General features: G+C 48.4%; 1 protein-coding gene across 2 annotated transcripts in view; it reads right to left on the bottom strand.

The window, feature by feature from the left end:
- Nucleotides 1-207: 207 nt before the first annotated feature.
- EIF4B (eukaryotic translation initiation factor 4B) overlaps nucleotides 208-23516 on the bottom strand; it is a 72794-nt gene continuing 49485 nt past the window's right edge. The window contains exons 9-15 of one of the 2 annotated variants that reach the window (XM_073546166.1): nucleotides 23171-23411; nucleotides 22996-23087; nucleotides 21783-21984; nucleotides 12675-12727; nucleotides 12503-12587; nucleotides 10230-10266; nucleotides 208-1497 (exon numbers count right to left, since the gene is read on the bottom strand). In XM_073546166.1, coding sequence (XP_073402267.1) covers nucleotides 1423-1497; nucleotides 10230-10266; nucleotides 12503-12587; nucleotides 12675-12727; nucleotides 21783-21984; nucleotides 22996-23087; nucleotides 23171-23411 — 785 coding nt within the window. In that variant the 3' untranslated portion in view covers nucleotides 208-1422. The remainder of the gene's footprint in view (nucleotides 1498-10229; nucleotides 10267-12502; nucleotides 12588-12674; nucleotides 12728-21782; nucleotides 21985-22995; nucleotides 23088-23170; nucleotides 23412-23516) is intronic. The other variant, XM_073546167.1, reaches the window with a different exon arrangement.

The following is a 23516-nucleotide window of genomic DNA, read 5'->3' as shown; positions in this document are numbered from 1 at the left end:
TGTGAAAAGCTCCACAGACTATAATAGATCTGTGTTCTAACCAGACTGATCAAATACGCATGCAAAAAAATACTAATCCGATCTGTAAATGGGGCCCAAGAGCACATACATTATTAACACTTTCCACATAGTATTAAACATTGAAACGATTTAAAACCATATAAAGGGAAGACTAAACAGCAGACAAAATGTTAAAAGCAGGCGATGTACTTTAAAGATTAGTTTATTTGAGGAGAGGGGGACAGAGCTGATAAACAGAAAACAAAAATAAGAGGGCTGGTAAGGTACTTTACATGATAATAAAACATCTCCCAGAAAGCAGATTACAAATCATTACAAGTTTTTATTATATATTTCCTTCGGATAACACTCCTCTGTGAAGTGTAAAATGTTAAACGAAGTTATCTCGAGCTGGCTCGTGAGTCGGGAACGCAGCTTCTTGATGCACATTAGTTATAAATTAGGGAAGGCCGGATGAATGGGGAATGGGAGGTATAGAGGACTGTCAAAATTCAGGGCTTGCCAAATGTGTGAAAGGCAATATGCGGATGCAACACTGCCGGCTCCAGGTACAATATATAAAAAAAATTCCATCTGACGGAACGTTCACTGCTACAGCAGCTTCCTCGAAATCCACAGCATCACACAAAGCCTGGGCGGGGGGGGGAGAGACTCCTATGTATAGGGGGAGTAGAGGTTTGCGCTTGTATATATGACCCCTATTCCTATATCTCTGGTGCTCCCGAGGCTGAGTGGCTTCGGGCAACTGCTCTTATGAGTGCAAACCATGCATCTGAAGACATCCCTGCCACTAGCGGGGTTTCATATAATCAAATTCATATGACCATACTGTGCTAAAAAAAAGGCATCACGTCTTCTTTCTCTTCCAGCAAATCTGTGCGGTTGTCTTTTTGGATGCTGGTAAATGACTTTAAAATAGGAGCTCTAGTAGCCACCTAAATATGACACGGAAATAGCAATGCTCCCCGGAAATAAATGGCTTCACTGGCATAAAATGATAGCCTCGGTACGACTTGGCAGAGGTGGCTCGGGAAGCACTCTGCATTATCAGCACGCCTTATCACTACGATATTCTTGATTACGGCCCCTCCCTGATTAAAGCATTATTTGCGGTCGCGCTCCCCTACACCACACACTGCGATTATGCCCCCCTCCTACCTCACGCACACACGGTATAAAGCTGTAGCAGCATGCAAGAGAACAAACAGCTCATTGTGTTTCTAACTGAAGATCATTGTCTGAGGAGTCAAGGTTGGATTTCGATTTCTGAGGGGGACAGAGCCGAAAGGGGTGTTGCTTGTCTTGCGCTGGCTTATGCCAATGACTGTCATGGAAAAGGACATATGGGAGATTAAAGGAGAAGGGAGTAAGGAATCCATGGACACAGAACTCTCCCCCATGTTAGTCAGCGTATTCTTCTGGTTCCTCTTCCCCATCCATTTGCAAAGCTGCGTACTTGCTTGCATGGCTGAATTTCTGCAAAAAGAAAGACTGGCGTTATTGCTCTATTAGTCAATCTCCATACTGCCAGTGACTCACTAGTAGCCAACTTCCAGGGAATTAATAGCCTCAACACAAAAAGACAAGACATCGGCCAACACAACGAAAAGCCACGTGGGTTTATGGGCATATGCTGCACATGGGATGTGACCTGAGGGAAAGATGGCCACCAGAAATCCACGGTATACGAACTGTAGAATGGGGCAGAATTTCCACAAATCTTTCTTCAAGCAAGCTTTTCTCACACCTTAGCTTATATGAAATGTACTGCAACTTATGCACACGTGAAAAATACACTAGACATTTTTATTTTTTTGCATTGCTGCAATTTTAGGAGACAATAATATAATAGCCTACTAATTTCAGACAAGTGGGGGCAGGACTACAAGTAGTCTCCCCAATAATAGCTGAATGAAAGGTTCCAAAGTTTAGGCAAGTGTTGCACTCCCTTTTCCAGATACATCCCCATGCACTGTAAAGTCATCCGGCCATGTGAAAACACATTTAACCTGTAGATATGAGGTTAATCTGCAGGTTAATCGTGCTCTGAATCTGCCAGAAGCAAGCACTTTAAGCCCCGCTGCTGGGAAGAAAACAGGATTTTTGGGTTGCTTACCGTAAAATCTGTTTCTCAGAGCCTTCATTGGGGGACACAGACCATGGGTGTATGCTGCTGCCACTAGGAGGCTGACACTATGTACAAAAAAAGGTTAGCTCCTCCTCCGCAGTATACACCCCACCAACCGGCACTAATTTCCTCAGTTAGTGAGAAAGCAGTAGGAGATGAAACAAAACAGAATGAAAACAGAACAACTCAACTGTAACTAACAAACAGAAGAACAGGAGTTACAGAACAAGGGAGGGTGCTGTGTCCCTCAATGAAGGCTCCGAGAAACAGATTTTACGGAAAGCAACCCAAAAATCCTGTTTTCTCTATCGCTTCATTGGGGGACACAGAGACCATGGGACGTCCAAAAGCAGTCCCTGGGGAGGGAGAAGCAAACTTCCATTAGGTCTGAGGACTCACCACCGCCGTCTGCAGGATCCTTCTGCCTAGGCTGGCGTCCGCCGAAGCGTAGGTGTGGACCTTGTAAAATTTGACAAACGTGTGGATCGAAGACCAGGTTGCCGCTTTGCGGAGCTGCAGCGCGGAAGCTCTGTGGCGCACCGCCCAGGAAGCACCCACTGCCCTGGTAGAGAGCTCTAATTCCAGGAGCGGGCACTCGACGCTTGACCCGGTAGGCCTCCAAAATTGCTGAGCTGATCCAGCGAGCAATGGTAGCCTTGGAGGCCGGCTGACCTTTCCACGCACCATCTGGAATGATGAAAAGAGAGTCTGTCTTCCGCAAGGGAGACATCCTAGCAAGGTAAACCTTCATTGCCCTGACCAGGTCTAGCTTGTTCAAGGAGTGCTCCAGAGGATGGATTGGACCTGGACAAAAGAACGGAAGAACAATGTCCTCATTTAGGAAGGCAGGGGGCCGCAGGACCACCTTGTCCTGATGGAGCACCAAGAAAGGGGGGTGACAAGAAAAGGCCGCCAATTCCGACACGCGCTGGATGGAGGTGATGGCCACCAGAAAAAATCATAGAATCATAGAATCGTAGAGTTGGAAGGGACCTCCTGGGCCATCTGGTCCAACCCCCTGCTCAAAGCAGGATTCGCTAAATCATCCCAGTCAGATGTCTGTCCAGCCTCTGTTTGAAGACTTCCATTGAAGGAGAACTCACCACTTCTCGTGGCAGCCTGTTCCACTCATTGATCACTCTAACTGTCAAAAAGTTTTTTCTAATATCTAATCTGTGTCTCCTCCCATTCAGTTTCATCCCATTGCTTCTAGTCTTTCCTTGTGCAAATGAGAATAAAGTTGATCCTTCTACAATGTGACAGCCCTTTAGATATTTGTAGACAGCTATTAAGTCTCCTCTCAGTCTTCTCTTTTGCAAACTAAACATTCCCAAATCCTGCAACCTTTCCTCATAAGACAGGGTTTGCAGACCGGTCACCATTCTGGTCGCTCTTTTCTGAACTTGCTCCAGTTTGTTGATGTCTTTTTTAAAATGTGGTGCCCAAAACTGGACACAATATTCCAGATGAGGTCTGACCAAAGAGGAGTAGAGGGAAATAATGACTTCACGTGATCTAGACTGTATGCTTCTGTTAATACATCCTAGAATTGCATTTGCCTTTTTTGCTGCTGCATCACACTGTTGACTCATATTCAGTCTGTGATCTATTAGTATACCCAAGTCTTTTTCACATGTGCTGTCACTTAGCCCTATTCCTCCCATTCTATATATGCTTTTTCCATTTTTATTGCCCAGATGTAGTACTTTGCATTTCTCCCTGTTAAAAACCATTCTGTTAGTTGCTGCCCACTTCTCCAGTTTATTTAAATCTTTTTGAATCCTCTCTCTCTCTTCTCTAGTATTAGCTATCCCTCCTAGCTTTGTGTCATCAGCAAATTTAATCAGTTTACCCTCAATTCCTTCATCTAAATCGTTGATAAAGATGTTGAACAATACAGGGCCCAGGACAGAGCCCTGTGGTACCCCACTTGAGACATTCTTCCAACTGGATGTGCAGCCATTTACGACCACTCTTTGGGTCCGATCACTAAGCCAGTTATGAAAAGCTACTTTCCAGGAGAGAAGAGATAGGGAGACTTCCCTGAGCGGTTCAAAGGATGACCGTTGAAGAGCCTCCAGAACCAGAATGATATCCCATGGATCCACGGAATGGCGATACGGGGGTGCCGTATGAGCCACTCCCTGAAGAAAGGTCTTGACCTGCGGACGGGAGGCCAACGTCTTCTGAAAAAGGATGGAAAGCGCCGAGACCTGACCATTCAAAGAGCTGAGGGCAAGGCCCGCATCTAAGCCCGCCTGGAGGAACGCCAGGATAGAAGGGAGAGGATAAGGACATAGGCGGAACGTCATTGGCCTCGCACCAAGTGAAAAAGGCTTTCCACGTACGATAGTAAATTCTGGAAGACGATGGCTTTCTAGCCCGGATCATGGTGTGAATAACCCGATCCGAAAAACCTGACCGTTTCAGAACCGCGGTTTCAACAGCCACGCCGTTAAATTGAGCGGCAGAGAATTGGGGTGGCAGATTGGACCCTGAGACAGGAGATCTGCTCTGTCTGGAAGGTTCCAGGGGGCGTCTGCGAGAAGGTTGACGATGTCCGCGAACCAAGCCCTTCTGGGCCAATCCGGAGTGATGAGGATGACTGGTACCCCTTCTGCCTTGATTTTCTTCAACAGCTTGGGAAGAAGAGGAAGGTGGGGGAAAAGATAGGGGAGCTTGAACTGAGACCAGGGAATGTCAGAGCATCGGCGCCCACTGCGAGAGGATTTCGGCCCTGGATACGAACTGTGGGACCTTCCTATTCAGGCGAGACACCAGCAGATCCACATCCTGAGTCCCCCAACGACGGCAAAGCTGATGGAAGACGTTCGGATGTAAGGACCACTCTCCCGCCGCGAGGACCTCGCGGCTGAGAAAATCGGCAGCCCAGTTGTCCACGCCGTGAATGTCCACTGCGGATATCGCTGGGACCGATACCTCTGCCCAGTGAAGAATCTTGGACACTTCCGCTAGAGCCGAGGAGCTCCGTGTCCACCCTTGGTGGTTGACATATGCCACCGCTGTGGCATTGTCTGTCTGAATCCGGACCGGCAGACCTGAGAAGCCTTTCCCAGTGAATGACAGATAAATGGACCGAATCGAGGACGTTGATCGGCACAGTTGTCTCTTGAGTCGACCACAGACCCTGAACAGTGATTGCGAAACACTGCACCCCAGCCGAGAAGGCTGGCGCCCGTTGTCACAATCTGCCAGTGAATCGGAAGGAATGACTGGCCCAGGGAAATGAGAGGTGACGTCAGCCACCAATTGTGGGACTGTTTGACCCGGGACAAGAGGCGAATTGGACAATCCAGGGAGAGAACGGACCTGTTCCACTGAGACAGGATGGCCTGTTGAAGCGGTCTCGTGTGGAATTGAGCAAAGGGAATTGCTTCGGTCGTCGCCACCATCTTTTCCAAGACCTTCATGGCTGACCGGAAGGATGGAGGCTTTGGACTCTGCAGCGATCGTACATCTCGCCGCAGGAAGACCATTTTCTCTTCCGGAAGAAAGACCCTTGATCGACGGGTGTCGAACAGTAAGCCCAGAAACACAAGACGTTGGGTCGGAACGAGGCATGACTTTCTTTTGTTTACGAGCCACCCGAAACTGGACAGGGTGTCGAGTACGATGGTAAGGCTTTGGAGAGTCTGGTGAAAAGATGGAGCTTTGATTAGAATGTCGTCGAGGTACGGGAAGAGTACGAGACCTCTGATCCTCAACACGGCCATCACCGCCGCCATGATCTTTGTTAACACTCTGGGTGCGGTGGCGAGACCGAATGGCAGGGCGACAAACTGGTAGTGGTCCTGATGAATCGCTAAACGCAGGAAATTCTGATACCCGTGAAAGATGGGGACATGCAGATAGGCATCTTGAATATCTATTGAGAACATGAATTCCTGCGCTTCCATGGAAGCGATTACTGAACGATGGGACTCCATCCGGAAGTGTCGCAGGCGGACTCTCTTGTTCAGCAGTTTGAGGTCCAGAATGAGCCGAACCGCGCCGCCTTTTTTCGGCACTACAAACAGGTTTGAGAAAAAACCCTGTGAATCGTTGTGTTTCGGGAACGGGCACAATCAACCCGGAACTGAGAAGAGGCGATGGATGCAAAGAAGCCTGGAACCAAGGCGGGGTCTTTTTGGGGTCGATACTCGAAGTGATCTCGTGGCCGAGAGACAAACTCTATCTTGTATCCCGAGGATACAACTTCCCTGACCCAAGTGTCTTCCACCGAGGCAAGCCAGTCGTCTCAGAAAAAATGAAGTCGCCCACCCAGTTGGGGATGCGCCCCGGAACTTTGCTGATAGTTATACCGATGTGGATCGTCCGGTTCTGGACCTGGAGGATCTGCCCTGGGAGGAGTAAGATCGCCAGGAGGGAGTAGGCCTAAAGGAAACTTTCTTCCTATCCTGGCGCGCTTGCGGCCTTTGTTGGTTGAACAAAGTTTCCGCCGTAGTGACGCGGCGGAATGGCCGAAACTGACGCCTTGGACTGAGGAAGAGAGCTTATGCCCCCAGTGGCGTCTTTAATAATCTGGTCCAGCTGGGAACCGAAAAGACACGCTCCCTGAAATGGCAGATTGGTAAGGGACTTTTTTGATGACAAATCCGCCTGCCAAGCCTTGAGCCAAATAGTATGCCGGATTGCAACTACGTTGCTGGACGCTTGAGCTGTGCAAGACGCGGCGTCTAAGGAGGCAGAGACCAAATATTCCCCTGCATGGGAGATCTGATTGGCCAGCTCGGCCAGTCTCTCTGCCTGGGCTCCATCAAGAATGCCCTGGCGTAGATCTTCCGCCCAAGTAGCAATGGCCTTGGCTACCCAAGTGGAAGCAAAGGTTGGGCTTGGCACCGTTGCCGCCGCTTCGAATGCTGACTTTGCCAAGGATTCCATGATCCTGTCGTGAAATCGGAAGGACCGTGTTGTTAGATAGTCTGGACACAGGAGCCTCTACAGAGGGGGAAGCTGACCAGTTGTCGGTGAGCTCTTGAGAAAATGGATACAGCATGCCGAGACGCTTCCCTCTTTGAAAGCGTCTGGTCGGATTTTCTCTTTCCCTGGTAAGGAGCTTAAACTCAGAGTGAGGAGCGAAGACTCTGGAAGGTGCTTCTGCCTTTCTGAACGAAACCTCCTGATCTGAGGGTTTCGCATGGGAGTCTGTGATCTTGAAAGTATGGTTAATTGCTGCAAAGAGGTCCTGTACCGTAACCTTCATGTCAGCGGCATGGTCCAAATCCAGCTCTAGAATCTCTTCGGATGGCGCATCCGAGAACGCTTCGCCTGACTCAGGTGAGGAAGGACGGGAAGGAGACTGCTGGGGACTATGTGTTGAGATGGAGCGCGGGGAGAAATCCGTCCGGGGATCCTGCCTGGGTCTTTTGCAGCTCATGCCTACCGATTCAGATGGAACCTCTCGTGACCTGCTGGACCCTGCAGAAGTATCCAGGGGCAACTTATCAAGCACGGCCACTAGAGACTGAGAGACCCTGGTGAGAGCTGCCACTGATTGCGACAGAGAGGAAGCCCAGCCGGGAATGGGGGGGGTTCACTCTCACGTGGAACATTAGGGGGCTCCTGAATGGCGGGCTCAATTGGATTGCTGCAGTCTAGGCAGAGGGGAGTGGACTGACCTGAGGGAAGTTTGCGATTGCAAGAAGAGCACGCAAAGTACTTGACTAAGGTGCAAGAGGAAGGAGGAGGACGAGAGCGGTCAGACTTAGACATAATTACGGAAAGTCACTGAAGCAGTGTCGAAAGGTTGGGGTCAGGAGGCAGAGGATGGTGTCAGTCTGCAGTTGCAGAGCTACTCACGGTCCGGTGTCCTGTCGCGGCTTCCAGCAATTAAAGAAGCACGGCTCGTCTGGGCTTGCAGGGGGCACGGCAGAGAGGACAGCGTCCGGCTGACAGGCTGCGAAAATGGCAGCAGCCTGAGAAGAACAGAGCAGGAAGCGCGCACTTTCCTGCAGAGATCGAGGAAGAGGATTGGAGGGGCTAACCGCCGATGCTAAAGATGGTGCCGCCCTCTGAAAATAGCCAGACTGGGGGTGGGTGGAGACAGCGCCGCCTCAGGGACGCCTAAAATGAGAGGTGATGGGCGGACTTAAAGCGGGCGGGAGAGAAGCCAGGGAGGGTGTGGCCGCGACACAGGACAAGGCCCAAATGAAGCCGGGGCCTGGATTAAACGTGGCGGCCGCCTGTCAGCGGGGGACGGCGCGGAGGCCATGCAGCACTGCCGCGGCGACCGCTTCCGAGGATCGCTGTGGCCGGGTGGGTGAGAAGCCCGCATAAGAATGCAAGTTGGGGCGAAGCCGCTGCAGAACAGGCCCAAAACGAAGTAAGGGCCTGAATTAAATGCGGCGGCCGCCGGGAGGCTTCGCAGCACTGCCGCTGCGAATGCTCCCGAAGAATCCGTGCCTGAAGCTGCTGAGGAGAATGGACTCGGGGCCTCATACTTACCCTGCCTGATCAGTCTTCTGGTAAACCTGTGAGAATAAAGGTACCTTCATCATCCAGCGTGTGCTGTGATTCTTGTAGAAGAGTGTCCGCGCCTCGTCCAACCGACAGGCTCTGGTAGGCGAGGGGGTGGGAGACGGGGGAAGAGGACCATCTGGGTCGCTGACACGTGTCCGTGTTTGGAGCTCCTGGTCCTGCTGTAGAGAGCTATGAGGATACGGGGTGGCAGTACACGCCGTACTCAGTCTCTTTGTGGGACTACAGATGTGACTATTCACTCTGTATCCCTCCGGAAAACTTGAAAGAAAAACGACGCACCCGGAGGTAGATATGCGTCAAAGAAAGACCCGTGTCCACCTCCTACTGACACTAAGCTAAACTGGGGAAATTAGTGCCGGTTGGTGGGGTGTATACTGCGGAGGAGCTGCTAACCTTTTTTTGTACATAGCGTCAGCAGCATACACCCATGGTCTCTGTGTCCCCCAATGAAGCGATAGAGAAATCAACTTTACTCTCACCGGCAGCGTTCCTGTTTGTCACAAAGGCGGTGCCGGTACAGTAACCCCTGTGTATAGTAAGCAGCGGTGGCAACCGAGCCTCCAGCCCTGACTGACAGCAGCTCAGCATTAGACCAGACTGTCAGTCAGGGATGGAAGCACAGTTACAGTGCTGCTCTCTATACACTGTGCGAAGACTTTGTGCTGGCACCAACCCTCTGACTGAAACAAAGCTGGGAAGAACAATGTTCATTACCTCCCAGCAGCGGGGCTTAAAGTGTGGGAAGGCTCAGCATGCTATTAACTTGCAAATTAACACCCCATATCTACCGGTTGATAGCGATTTTTTCACGTGACAGGTTCCCTTTAAAGCAATGCTGATACAGAACATAACGGTCCTGTTACTGATGAACCATACAAGGGGTGAAGTGCTGAACAGAACTTTGCGGCCTTCCAGTAAGGCTGATAGGTGGGGGTGATGAGAGCGAGACCTCACCCAGTTTGATATCAAGTGCTTCCTACTGGCCATGAAGCACTGACTGTATGCGCTGCCACTTACTGTAGAGATATGCAGCTCATACTTCTTTACTTTACTATATTGCTGCAGACATCTAAATTATGTCATTCACAAATGACACATGGAGGGAAGTAAGCTATAAAGCATCCAACTTTAGTTGCTTAAAGAGTGGAAAACTTCATCTGTTTGCAGCCCGTCTGATGCCTTAGGGTCCTCTTCTGTGCAAACAATGCAGGTTACAGGACGTAACATTTACTAGCAGCAGCGCAGATGACTGGCTGCAGACACTGGTTAATGAACAGATTCACAGCCCAATGTGTCTTCCCACTATCTCTTGGGAGGGTTATGAAATACCTTTAAAAGTCAAATTGGACCTTTACAGTGTAAGGCCCAAAGCAGCGCTATTGCCCCTTTATAGCCATTATCAATGAGGGGGTCAGCAACTGAAGTACCACTAATTAGTATGAGAAGGCATAGCCAAGTATTATTGGGGTCCTATTAATTACAGATATGGCAATATTTCTAATTTGTGCGTTCATATATCCACATGAAGCAGTGCAGCTGACAAGCACCATGAATAATAATATGATCATCTTCGAGCTACCTGTTCTTTTTGCTTTGAATCCGGATCATTTTCATACCTGGAATATACAAAAAAAAAAAAAAGATAAGTCATCCATGTACAGATAAAAGCACTAAAGAACATTTGGAGGACCGGGCAGCTCCCGCAAAAGGTCTGCGTTTGTATGTTATACCAATGAAGTGATTGTGGCGCCTCTTTTCCTACATCTGTGTTGGGCTGTTCCTCAGTTATTCCTCCTGGAACGCTCTATATACATAGGCAGTTGAGTGTGTCTCTATGCTGGCATTGTCCAAATCAGTGCGGACAATAGGAGAATGATAATACCCACAAGTCAACTTATTCATAAACTTCCAAGAGGAATAACAGGAGGAACGGCAAAATGTGGCGTTAAAGGGAACCTGTCACCCCACCCCAGGCGTTTTTAAGTAAAAGAGCTACCTTGTGCATCACTAATGCTGCATTCTGTCAATGTGGCTCTGTTACTTAGCTTCTGTTCCACCGCAGAAATAATCGTTTTTAAAATTGTTCAAAAATACCTGAAATTTGACAGGGGGTCAGGTCTTTCCCCCTCTGACAGACGCCTCGCATTCATCAGTCATTTCGTTTTTGGCACCGCCTCCTCAGTTTTCTTTTGAAATGCTGGCGCCTGCACTGTACCATAGTTTCGCGGGCATGCGCAGTTAGCGCTGTCTAACGTGTCCGTGCTCTCAGATCACATCCCGGCCTTCATATCGCGCGGCCAGAGATCCCGCCCCGCAGTCGCTTATGAATTATTCACACTGAGGGGCTGGTAATCTTGGGCATGAGAGCCGCAGATAAGTACTGCGCATGCCCGAGATTCCCAGCCCCGCAGTGTGAATAAATCATAAGCGACTGCGGGGCGGGATCTCTGGCCGCGCGATATGAAGGTCGGGATGTGATCTGAAAGCACGGGCACGTCGGGCAGCGCTAACCGCGCATGCCCACGAAACTATAGTACAGTGCAGGAGCCAGCATTTCAAAAGAATACTGAGGAGGCGGCGCCAAATACGAAATGACTGATGGATGCGAGGCGTCTGTCAGAGGGGGAAAGACCTGCCCCCCTGTCAAAATTCAGGTATTTTTGAACAATTTTAAAAACGATTATTTCTGCGGTGGAACGGAAGCTAAGTAACAGAGCCACCTTGACAGAATGCAGCATTAGTGCTGCACAAGGTGGCTCTTTTACTTAACGCCTGGGGGGGTGACAGGTTCCCTTTAACGGGAATCTGTCACCTCAATTTGGTGCGGTATGTAAATGATTTGTGTCCGGTCCAATGGGCGGTGTTTTGGTTCCTTCCTTCCCTCCATCCCTCCTTGGCCACTGTATGCAATCTTTCTGGGAATTTCCATAGTTGTCGTCCAGATAACGCGTGTGCGCATTGCAATATCCAATTGCGTGTGCACAGTTTGCTTTGCCCAACTGCGGGAAAAGACAAAAATCATTAGTGCGCAGGCGCCGGTGAACTATGTCCCAGAACACAGAAATGGCAGCGAAATACTTCCGGGACATAGTTCACCGGCGCCTGCCCACTAATGATTTTAGTCTTTGCCCGCAGTTGGGCAAAGCGTGCGTAATCTGGACGACAACTACGGAAATTCCTAGAAAGATTGCGTACAGCGGCCAAGGAGGGGTGGAGGGAAGGAAGGAACCAAAACACCGCCCATCGGACCGGACACAACTCATTTGCATACTGCGCCAAATTGAGGTGACAAATTCCCTTTAAGGGAAACGCACAGAATTACTATAGGGGGAAATGACATTAAATAAAATATTGGGAGAGCCAACAGATCCCCAAGATCTGTAAAAATTACTATTGGGAGTGACGCTACAGTGAGGGAGATGACAAAGACTCATCCATTTAGTAAAGTCTCACTCACTTTGCTGCTATTGCAATATACTTCATGTTTTCCCCTCTGAATGAAAAAAATGTAAGCCTGTGCTTAGATAGGGACCCCCAATGTTAGCAAAACGAGGGGAAGTGCTGCTCAAATGACTATACCCTTGTAATGAGGTGAAAGCAATATTCACCAGTTGTACAGCTGTGTACAGTGCTGCAACTCATTCAAGAAATTGTGGCTGAATGGCAGCAACCACTCCGACGCGGTCATACGTCAGCAGGGCTATCACTCATCTGGCAGTCTTCTGTGTTTAATGTTAACACTGAGTGGTTATCCACTCTCCACGTTTGTCCCCAATTTTTAATCTTTCATTCTTTCTAGATTATTCTTACAAATAACCCACCCCCTGACAGAACAAGACGCCCCACACTCACATGTCTGATGTTTTACTACGTTCTCCTATGGTACGTTCGCTGGTCTTCAATGCTTGCGCCAAACCATCCTCTTTGTTCTCGTCTGCTGTAATATAATAAGTGTGAGTTTTCTCTTTCTCCTACATTTACACTGAACACAAGTAATGAATATGGCATAGAAAGGCCTGAATACCTCCTCTTTCCCCAGTCCTAGGCTGCTGCCTATCTGACACAGGTCTTTCGCCACTAAAATTAAAATAAAAAATAAGTCAAAATACAAAAACCAGCTCATGCATACCATGTACGCTATACACAATAGTTACAAGTGCTTTCACAAAATTAAAATATCAAAAAGTTAAATTATTCCAGTTCTTCATACAAAAAGCGAAACTCATTATAGTCATTACACACAGAGTGATCTATTTCACGTGTTTATTTCAGGTAATGTTGATGATTATGGCTTACAGTAGTGGGTGGGCAATTAATTTTCCAGAGGGGCCATGGCTGTTGTGGAGGGCCAAACCAATGGGCTGAAATTAATTTGGATCAATATTAATAATGATATATAATTATTGTTAATTTTAATATTAATATTGAGCAGAATTAAGTATGCCGACATACCCCCTATATATCGTATAAGCCCCCCACAGCCCCTTATATACTGTAAGAGCCATAAAACACAGCCTGCCCCATATGCGGCATGAGCCCCACCCAGCCTCCCTCATATGCGGCATGAGCCCCACCCAGCCTCCCCCATATGCGGCAAGAGCTCCACACAGACTCCCTATACACAAAATGAGGCCCTCATAGCCTACCCACGTGCTGCAAGTAACCCCCATAGCCTTCCACATGTGCTGCAAGTCACCCCCATAGTCTCCCCACATGCTGCAAGTCAGCTCCATAGCCTCCCCACGTGCTGCAAGTCACCCCCATGGCCTCCTCATGCCCACCCAAACATCCCATACACATGAAAAAAACAAAAGGAAAGAACACACTCACCTCGGTCCCATTCCCCAGCGCTCTGCATCTCTCCCTGCCTCCGGTGCGCTGACTCTCTGCAGTACACAGCTGACGAGATGAAATGACATTGTGTCAGCTGTTTCACACGCTGATTGGTGGAGGAAATGGCCAGAGGCTCCTCCTCCACCAAAGTAGTCAGCACAGATGGAGACAGCGAGTGGGCAGCCAACGACTCCAGCAGCAGTCCACTCCTTGTGATTCTCTCACAAATTTTTGAATGGCATTTTCTTAATCCTTTCAAGGCTGCAGTTAACCCGGTTGCTTGTGCACCTATTACTACCACACTTTTTACTTCCACTCAACTTTCCATTAATATGCTTGGATACAGCACTGTCAGCCGGCTTCTTTAGCAATGACCTTTTGTGGCTTGCCCTCCTTGTGGAGTGTGTCAGTGACTGCCTTCTGGACATCTGTCAAGTCAGCAGTCTACCCCATGATTGTGGATCCTACTGAAACAGACTAAGGGACCTTTTTAAATGCTTAGGAAGCCTTTGCAGGTGTTTTTCATTAATTATTCTAATTTACTGAGATAATGACTTTTGGGTTTTCATTGGTTGTAACCCATAATCAACATTAACAAAAATAAACACTTGAAATAGATCACTGTGTGTAATGACAATATAGGAACAAACAAAAGCACACTGGCGCTCAACACTAAATCTTAGCCGCCTTGTTTGGTTGTCAACCAGCACCTGTTAGATAATTAAATAAAAACTATAAAAATAAAGAGACCAAAACTGCGCTCAGAACAAATTCGTTATAGGTGCAATGGTCCCTGTATAGCTGTTAAAGGTCAACGTGTAACAGTAGCATTGATCGTGCAACTGTTCTACTCTCGGAGGGGGAAGCTAATGTTACCGACGACGTTGTGTCAGATATGGTACGAAGAGATTTAACAGTGTCGAGCTGTGCCCAGGTAGGAATATACAGTGGCAATATCTGTACTGCTGCCAAATGGTGAGATAATAGGATGTATTTAATAAATGAAACATCCCCTTATTATAGTTGCAGATCTACCATAAAACAGGATTTTTAGTTGCTTACCTTAAAATCTGTTTCTCTGAGCCTTCAGTGGGGGACACAGGAACCATGGGTGTATGCTGCTGCCACTAGGAGGCTGACACTATGCAAATAAGAAAGTTAGCTCCTCCTCCGCAGTATACACCCCACCGACTGGCGCTCAATTACTCAGTGAGAAAGCAGTAGGAGAAGCAATAGAATATAAAGTAAACCAACAATTTAACTAGAACTATATTACACAGAACAAAGTACAGAAGTTGAAAACATGGGAGGGTGCTGTGTCCCCCAATGAAGGCTCCAAGAAACAGATTTTACAGTAAGCAACTAAAAATCCTGTTTTCTCTATCGCTTCATTGGGGGACACAGGAACCATGGGACGTCCCAAAGCAGTCCCTGGGGTGGGAAACAAACTTCCATCAGGTCAGCGGACTCACCACCGCCACATGCAAGATCCTTCTTCCTAGGCTAGCATCCTCCCAAGCGTAGGTGTGGACGTTGTAAAATTTTACAAAGGTGTGAACAGAGGACCAGGTTGCAGCTTTACAATGCTGCATCGCAGAAGCCCTGTGGTGCACCGCCCAGGATGCGCCACTGCCCGAGTGGAGTGAGCCTTAATCCCAGAAGGGGGCACTCTGTTCTTTATCCGGTAAGCCACTAAGATAGCCGATCTGATCCAGGGCGGAACAGTCGCCTTGGAGGCCGACAGGCCTTTTTGAGCCCCATCTGGGATGACGAAAAGAGAGTCTGTCTTCCGGAACGCATTGGTTCTAGCCAAGTAGACCTTCGTCGCCCTGACCAGGTCCAGTCTGTTCAAGGAGCGTTCCCAGGGATGAACTGGAGCCGGACAGAAAGAAGGTAGAACGATGTCTTCATTCAAGTGGAAAGCAGATACCACCTTGGGAAGAAAGGACGGTGTAGGCCGTAGAACTTTATCTTGGTGAATCACTAAAAAAGGAGGTTGACAAGAAAGAGCTGCCAACTCCGAGACACGTCGGATGGAAGTAATGGCCACTAGAAGGGCCACTTTCCAAGAGAGAAGAGATAGAGAAACGTCCTTGAGAGGCTCAAAGGGGGAACCTTGTAGAGCGTCTAGGACTAAATTGAGATCCCAGGGATCTACGGGAGCCCGATACGGAGGAACTGCATGGGCCGCCCCTTGTAAAAAGGTTTTTACCTGCGGCCGAGAGTCTTCTGGAAAAAAATTGAAAGCGCCGAAACTTGCCCCTTTAGAGAACTAAGGGCCAGACCCCCCGTCCAGGCCTACCTGGAGGAATGCTAGAATAGAAGGGAGCGAGAAAGATATTGACGGAACACGATTGGACTCACACCAACGAAAATATACCTTCCACGTTCTATAGTATATTTTGGAAGATAAAGGCTTCTTAGCCCGGATTATTGTGTGAATTACCAGATCTGAAAACCCTGACCTTTTCAGTGCCACGGTCTCAATGGCCACGCCGTCAAATTGAGCGACCGAGAATTGGGATGGTAAATCGGACCCTGAGACAGCAGATCTGGTCTGTCTGGAAGTGTCCAAGGAGCATCCGCGAGAAGGTTGACGATGTCCGCGAACCAAGACCTTCTGGGCCAATCCGGCGCGATGACGACGACTGGTACCCCTTCTGCCTTGATCTTCTTCAACAGCTTGAGAAGAAGAGGAAGAGGAGGGAACAGAGAGGGGAGCGCGAACTGTGACCAAGGAATGGTCAGAGCATCGGCGCCCACCGCGAGGGGATCGCGGGCCCTGGATACGAACCGTGGAACTTTCTTGTTCAGACGGGACCGCCCTCAAATCCACGTCCAGAGTACACCAACGAAGGCAAATCTGTTGGAAGACTTCCTGATGCAGGGACCATTCCCCTGCTGCAGGGACCATTCCCCTGCTGCGAGGCCTTTGCGGCTGAGAAAATCGGCGGCCTCTGTTTCCACACCCGGAATGTGTACGGCGGATATCGCTGGGACTCACATTTCTGCTCAATGACGTATCTTGGATACCTCGGCCAACGCCGAGAAACTCCGAGTCCCTCCCTGGTGGTTGATATATGCCACCCCTGTGGCATTGTCCGTCTGAATCTGGATTGGCAGACCTTTGAGCAGCTTGTCCCAATGAATCAGGGACAGGTAAATAGCCCATATCTCTAGGACGTTGATCGGAAGAGTCGCTTCCTGCCTCGACCAACGGCCCTGTACTGTGAGATGGCGAAACACTGCGCCCCAGCCCAGAAGACTGGCGTCTGTCGTCACCACTTGCCAATGTACCGGAAGGAACGATCGGCCCTGGGCGATAAGAGGAGATGTTAGCCACCAATTGAGGGACAGCTTGACCTGAAATGAGAGTCGAACTGGAAGATCCAGTGAGGAGACAGACTTGTTCCACTGCGACAGAATGGCCCGCTGAAGCGGTCTTGAGTGGAATTGGGTGAAGGGAATCGCCTCCGACGTTGCAACCATCCTCCCTAGAACTCTCATGGCTGATCGGAGGGAAATGAGTTGGGGGCCTTGAAGCAAACGAACATCCCGAAGAGTTACTCTCGTCATCGGGAAGGAAGACCTTTGCCTGACGAGTGTCGAAAAGTATGCCTAGAAACACAAGGCGTTGTGTTGGAACTAGGCACGACTTTTTTGTGTTGATGATCCACCCGAATCGAGCAAGAGTGTCACAGACAATGGTCAGACTTTCGAGAGCCTGGGGGCAAGGATGGATCTTTGATGAGGATGTCGTTGAGGTACGGGAAGAGCACGAGACCTCTGATCCTCAAAATGGCCATCAACGGTGCCATGATTTTTGTGAAAACCCTGGGGGTGGTGGCGAGGCCGAACGGCAGGGCGACAAACTGAAAGTGATCCTGATGTATCGCGAAACGCAGGAATTTTTGATGACCCAGGAAGATTGGGACATAGATGGGCGTCTTGAATGTCTATGGAGCACAGGAACTACTGTGCCTCCATGGAAGCGATTACTGAACGAAGGGACTCCATCCTGAAATGTCGCACACGGACCCTTTTGTTCAGTAGTTTTAAGTCCAGAATGGGCCTAACCGTGCCTCCTTTTTTCGGCACTACAAACAGGTTCGAATAGAAACCTGTGAATCGCTCTTTTTCTGGTACTGGAACAATCACTCCCGACTTGATAAGAGTCGATGGCTGTAAAGAAACCCGGAACCAAGGCGGAGTCTTTCGGGGGTCGGGATTCGAAGAATCGATCCCGAGGACGAGAAACAAATTCTATTTTGTATCCTGAAGATACAACTTCCCTGACCCAAGCGTCTTCCACCGAGGCAAGCCATACGTCCCTGAAGGCAAGAAGACGGCCGCCCACCTGGGAGTATGCTCCGGTGTTCTGATTCCAGTCATGCGGAGGAAGATCTTCCAGGTCTAGGTCTGGTAGATCTACCCTTGGAAGAATGAGATCGCCAGGAAGGAGTGGGCCTAAAGGAGACTTTTCCTATCTTGGTGCGGTTGAGGCCTCTGCTGGTGGAAAGACGTATCTGCTGTCGTGAAGCGACGAAAAGGCCGAAAGGGTCGAAACTGACGTTTCGGAGGTCAACGAGATTTTGACTGGGGAAGAAGGGAGCTTGTGCCCCCAGTGGCATCCTTAATGATCTGGTCCAGCCTATCGCCGAAAAGACGCGATCCCTGAAACGCTAAACTGGTGAGGGACTTTTTTGACGATAAGGCTTGGCAAGTGGACTTAAGCCAAACTGTGCGCCTAATAGCCAACAAGTTGCTTGATGCCTGAGCTGCGCAGGATGCGGCATCCAGGGAGGCAGAGACCAAATATTCGCCTGCATGCGAAATTTGGTCGGCGAGATCCACCAGCTGCTCTGGCTGGTCTCCAGCCAAAATGCCTTGGCGGAGGTCCTTAGCCCATTTCGCTATGGCCTTAGAAGCCCAAGTAGAAGCGAAGGACGGGCTTAGAACAGAAGAGGCCGCTTCAAAGGCTGACTTAGCAAAAGATTCTATGACTCTGTCATTAGTGTCTGCTAGAGATGCTCCCCCAGAAATAGGAAGGACCGTGCTGTTAGATAGTCTTGAAACCAGAGGGTCCACAGTCGGTGAAGCTGACCAGTCTGCAATGAGTTCCGGCAAGAAAAGATATAACACCCCAAGGCGTTTTCCTCTTTGAAAACGCCTGGTCAGATTTTCTCTGTCTCTGGAAAGAATTTTCTGGAACTCCGAATGATGAGCGAAGACCTTGGAAGGTGGTTTCGACAGTCTGAAAGAAACCTCCTGGTCCGCGGGTTCCGCAGGAGAATCTTTGATATTGAAGGACTGGTTAATCGCTGCAATGAGGCTCTGAACTATATCCCTCATATCAGCGATCTGGTCCGAGTCCAGCTCCAAAACATCCTCGGAGGGTCCATCCGAGAAAGTCTCGCCTGGCTCAGGGGAGGAAAATCTTGCTAAGGGAGGCTGTTTGGACGGACAATGGGGCGATGCGGAACGGGAAGAGGAACCGGACCGGTGCTCCTGTCTGGCTCTTTTGCAGCTAATATTAACAGGCTCGACCGGAGCATCCTGTGACCTGCTGGGTCCTGCAGAAGTCTGTAGTGGCAACTTATCCAGTACGGACACCAAGGTCTAGGACACCTTGGTGAGATCTGCCACAGACTGAGACAGAGAAGAAGCCCACCCTGGGATAGGGGCCTCAACCTCACTCGGGACAACCGGGGGCTCCTGGGCGGTGGGTTCAGTGGGCTTGCTGCAGTCCTGACAGAAGGGAGGACTGACCTGATGGAAACTTGCGTTTGCAAGAAGAACATGCAAAATGACTGACTACCACAGAGGAAGAAGCAGAGCGAATTGGTTTAGAATTAGACATTATGAGCTAACCCACTAACAGTGCCAGACGGTTAGGGGACAGAGAGCTGAGGAGGGTGTCAGTCTGCAGCGCGGAGCTACTCACGGAACCTGTGTACACAGCACACTGAAGCGGAGACGAGCAGCTCACAGGTTGAGGAAAAAGTGTGAGGTAAAAACGCGCTCCTGAATGCTGTGGGCGGGAATCAGCTCACCAGAGGGGGGGGGGAGCTAACCACTCTGTTAGGATCATAAGAAAACTCCACACCCTCCTATACTGGGAGGAGTGGGCGGGCCCCTGCGACGCCTCTAACCTTCAGAGAGGCGGTGGCTGGTGCCAGACGGGCGGGACTGTTCCTCAGAAGAAAAAGCCCCCCTGAAATTGGGGGCATGGTGTCGCCTCAGAACCAGGCCCGAACTGAAGCCGGGGCCTGGATTAGAATCGGCGGCCGCCGGAGAGTGCGGGGCGGCACGGAGGTCTAAAGAGAACTGCAGTTTTGCGGTGCTGGCGCTGAAAACGCTAAATACAGGTAATGCCGCTTAAGGAAGCTTGCCCGCTCCCCACCGCCCAGGGGGATTACCATCATGGGAAGGAGAGAGGGGTTCAGCCTGCTGATACTTACCTCCTGCAGTCCTGACTGTCCTGACTTACAGTGGCAGACCGTGTCTCCATCCACCGACAGGCTCTGGTAGGCAAGAGGGTGAGAGACAGCAGGCGAATACGCATAAGTGTTCCTGGCCGGTAGACATATGAGGAAACGGGGTGGCAGTACACGCCGTCCTCAGTATCTGTGGGAGTACAGATGTGACTATTCACTCTGTATCCCTCTGGAACCTGTAAAGAAACGACGCACACTGGGGTAGATAAGGGTCTAATGAAAGACCTGTGTCCACCTCCTACTGACACTAAGCTAAACTGAGTAATTGAGCGCCAGTCGGTGGGGTGTATACTGCGGAGGAGGAGCTAGCTTTCTTATTTGCATAGTGTCAGCCTCCTAATGGCAGCAGCATTCACCCATGGTTCCTATGTCCCCCAATGAAGCGATAGAGAAATAAGCATTTGGTTTCAAGTAGAATCCAGAGTGTAATAAGAGTCTTGTATTATGCCACAAATGGAGATATGTCAAAAGTCACCTGTTCGGTTGCTGGATAGCAGCAGAGCAGGATGCAATTGTAATTCAATTGTAGTGATCAGCACAGAGAGATGTGCCGTTTAGTAGGATTCCTTGATTGGGACAGCTGAAGTAGTCGATGTACGTGGTATAGGGTAGTATGTCCAGGGTACGAGCGTGCTTGCACAAGCCGTTGTGGAGCAGCAGACACGGAGAGACAGGCAAGAAACTGTGAATCCTGCTTAAGCTCCGTGCTGTAGGTAGAAGACAGTTGCGTTCTGTGTGTAGCGCGTCATGGTGACTCCAGGGGTGCCGTGGTGAGTTGATCCTGCATGATGAAGCCCACGGCATATGTGGAGAGGAGACGAATGATCCAAACTCGTAGGACAATTTCACAAGGTGTACACCACCAATTTAGTAATACAGAAGAGGGAAAATGGAAAAGTTATACATTATAAATCAAATATAAAATATTGCATTAAATGAAAAAAACATCATAAAATGTATATTGGATCATGGTGTGCGAGTTATTATAAGCACCATCATGATCCACTTGGGAACTAGTAGATCATGGTGGTGCTTATAACAACAACAACAACTCACACACACCATGATCCAATATACATTTTATGATGTATGAGTATTTCATTTAATTCAATATTTTATATTTAGGATTTATAATGAAGTATAACCTTTTATTCACCATCCCCCTTCCCTTCTTCTGGATATGTGGCGATAAAGCAGGGAGCCAAGTATCAAAGAGAAGCCGTTTTAGGAAGTGGTTCTAAATTAGAAGCGCTGCCCCGGCCGGTGGCAAGCACAGAGGCAATCACTGCCGGTTGACCAGAGCATATCCCGCTAACTAGCAACCAAACAGGTGACTTTTAACATATCTCCATTTGTGGCATAATAGGAGACTCTTATTACACTCTGGATTCTATTTGAGACCAAATGCTTATTTATGCAAGATCTGCAACTATAATAATGGGATATTTCATTTATTAAATACATTGTCTCACCATTTGGCAGCAGTACAGATATAACCTCTGTATATTCGTACCTGTGGCACAGCTCGACACCGTTACACCTCTTCATATCCCATCTGACACCACGTCTCCGGTAAGATTACCCTCCCCCTCCTACAGTAGAACTGTTGCACGATCAACACTACTGTCACATGTTGGCCTGTAACAGCTATACGGGGACCCTTGCACCTATAACTAATTGGTTCTGAGCGCAGTTTGGTCTCTATTTATATAATATGAGGGTTTTTTTTATTGAAGAACTAAAATAAATTAACTTTTTGATGATATTCTAATTTAGTGAGAAGCACCTGTACTTATCCTTACCTTTGAGAGGACTCTGAACTAAGGGATCGATTGGAAGAAGGTGCTGTATTGCGTTTCACCCATGCATTTTCCTTGGGGGGAGGAGCAGGCATTACTTTTAATGGGAGATGTGAGTCAGATTTATTGGATTTTGAATGAGGTTCCTCCTCTTTTCCAAAGACTTCATTTTCTACAGATTTTTCGCTTTCCCTTCTTCGTGAGACTGTGGAGCAGAGGATTGAGCCAGGTAAAGGAGAGTTTCTAAACAAGATGCTGACTACTATTGCAGTTAGAAACAGAAAATGCAGAAAAGTTACAGGGGGCTTAAGTTTTGCCAAAATATTTGCACACAACTATAATAAGACCTTTGGCGCCAAATTGCAGCAGACACAAAAAAAAAAAATGAGTTTTTTTTAAAAAAAACTATATGCAGCTGTTGCAACTTCTCAGAAAAGAAGGCTGAGCTTCACAAGCGGCAGCTCAACTGATTTACAATTTATGCTAAAATTAAAGTAAAAATTTACATAAAATGGTATATCCCAAGATCCAAAACTTGCAAAGAGACGAGCACCTTTTAAGTTCGGCACACCGGACCCCAGTAGGCTTCTTTCTTAGGTGTATGAAATGCAAGTCTTGATAAATATGTCCACCTAGTGTAGCATCATCTCACAGTCATACCCCAATTTGTTCTCCACTTCTTGCCAACATACATTTTGCCAATTAGTGGGGACAGATGAAATGGGTGCAGGACTGGAGCTGTATAATTAGACATCATTGACATGTGTCTATATGTACAAGTACAGGACTTTAAGGCTGTGTGCACACGCTGCGGATCCGCAGCAGTTTTTGCTGCGGTGTACAGTAGCATTCTAACCTATGGAAATTAAAAAAAAAAAAAAAAAAAAAAAAAAAAAAAAAAAAAAAAAAAAAATCGCTGTGCAGATGCTGCTGAACTTTCCGCGCGGTTTTTGCTGCAGTTTCAAATCCGCAGAAAGAACTGCATGTCAATTCTTTCTGCGGATTCCGCAGCAGTTTACATTGTGGAGATGATAAACCGCAGGTCAATTCGCAGGTCTTTTGACCTGCGGATTTTGCAAAATCTGCGCGGATGAATCCGCAGCAGAATACGCAGCGTGTGCACACAGCCTAATGCGTCAGACAGAACATTTCAGCCCCAACAATATTTAGGAAAAGGTTAAACTGGACGCCAGAAATCTTAATGCGTTTTACTCACTTCGTGAAGAAGATCCACTGTTGCCCGTCTGAGAAGACTCGCTTCCAGTCCTAGATCTTTCTTGGTTGTCTTCACTGCGCCAACTTGGATGTCTAATGAAAGGAGTTAGTAATTACAGAATCAGTATAGCCATATAACAATTAAATGCTCTCTTGATAATAAACAGCTCATTAACCTTTCTCTTGGCTTTCTTTCTATCTGTCGAGGCCGATCATCATCCAAATGACGTTGCTGCATTTTCTCTTGCTCTTTCTGCAGACGTTCCTCCACCTCACGTTCTCTAGCAGCAGTATCTACGGGTTTGGCAGCACCAAAAATTGAAGCAGCTCGACTGGTTGGTGCAGGAGCTCCACTGGTGTCTTCCTCTTTGGGAGCAGAACGTGGTTTAAGATTCAGCTTTGGCCTCTGGGGTGGACCTAATTAAAGACAAAATACAGTTAATTTATACTACAATTTACTCACTAGCCTTTTTGGCGTATGTATCAAGAATTTACTGTCAGAATACAAGTTTTTCAAAGACT

Source organism: Dendrobates tinctorius, unplaced genomic scaffold, assembly GCF_039654945.1.
Source record: "Dendrobates tinctorius isolate UK_male_01 unplaced genomic scaffold, ASM3965494v1 ptg000145l, whole genome shotgun sequence".
Taxonomy (NCBI): Eukaryota; Metazoa; Chordata; class Amphibia; order Anura; family Dendrobatidae; genus Dendrobates; species Dendrobates tinctorius.
Note: the sequence above shows the minus strand (reverse complement) of the source record. Positions and strands in the feature narration are given on the sequence as shown.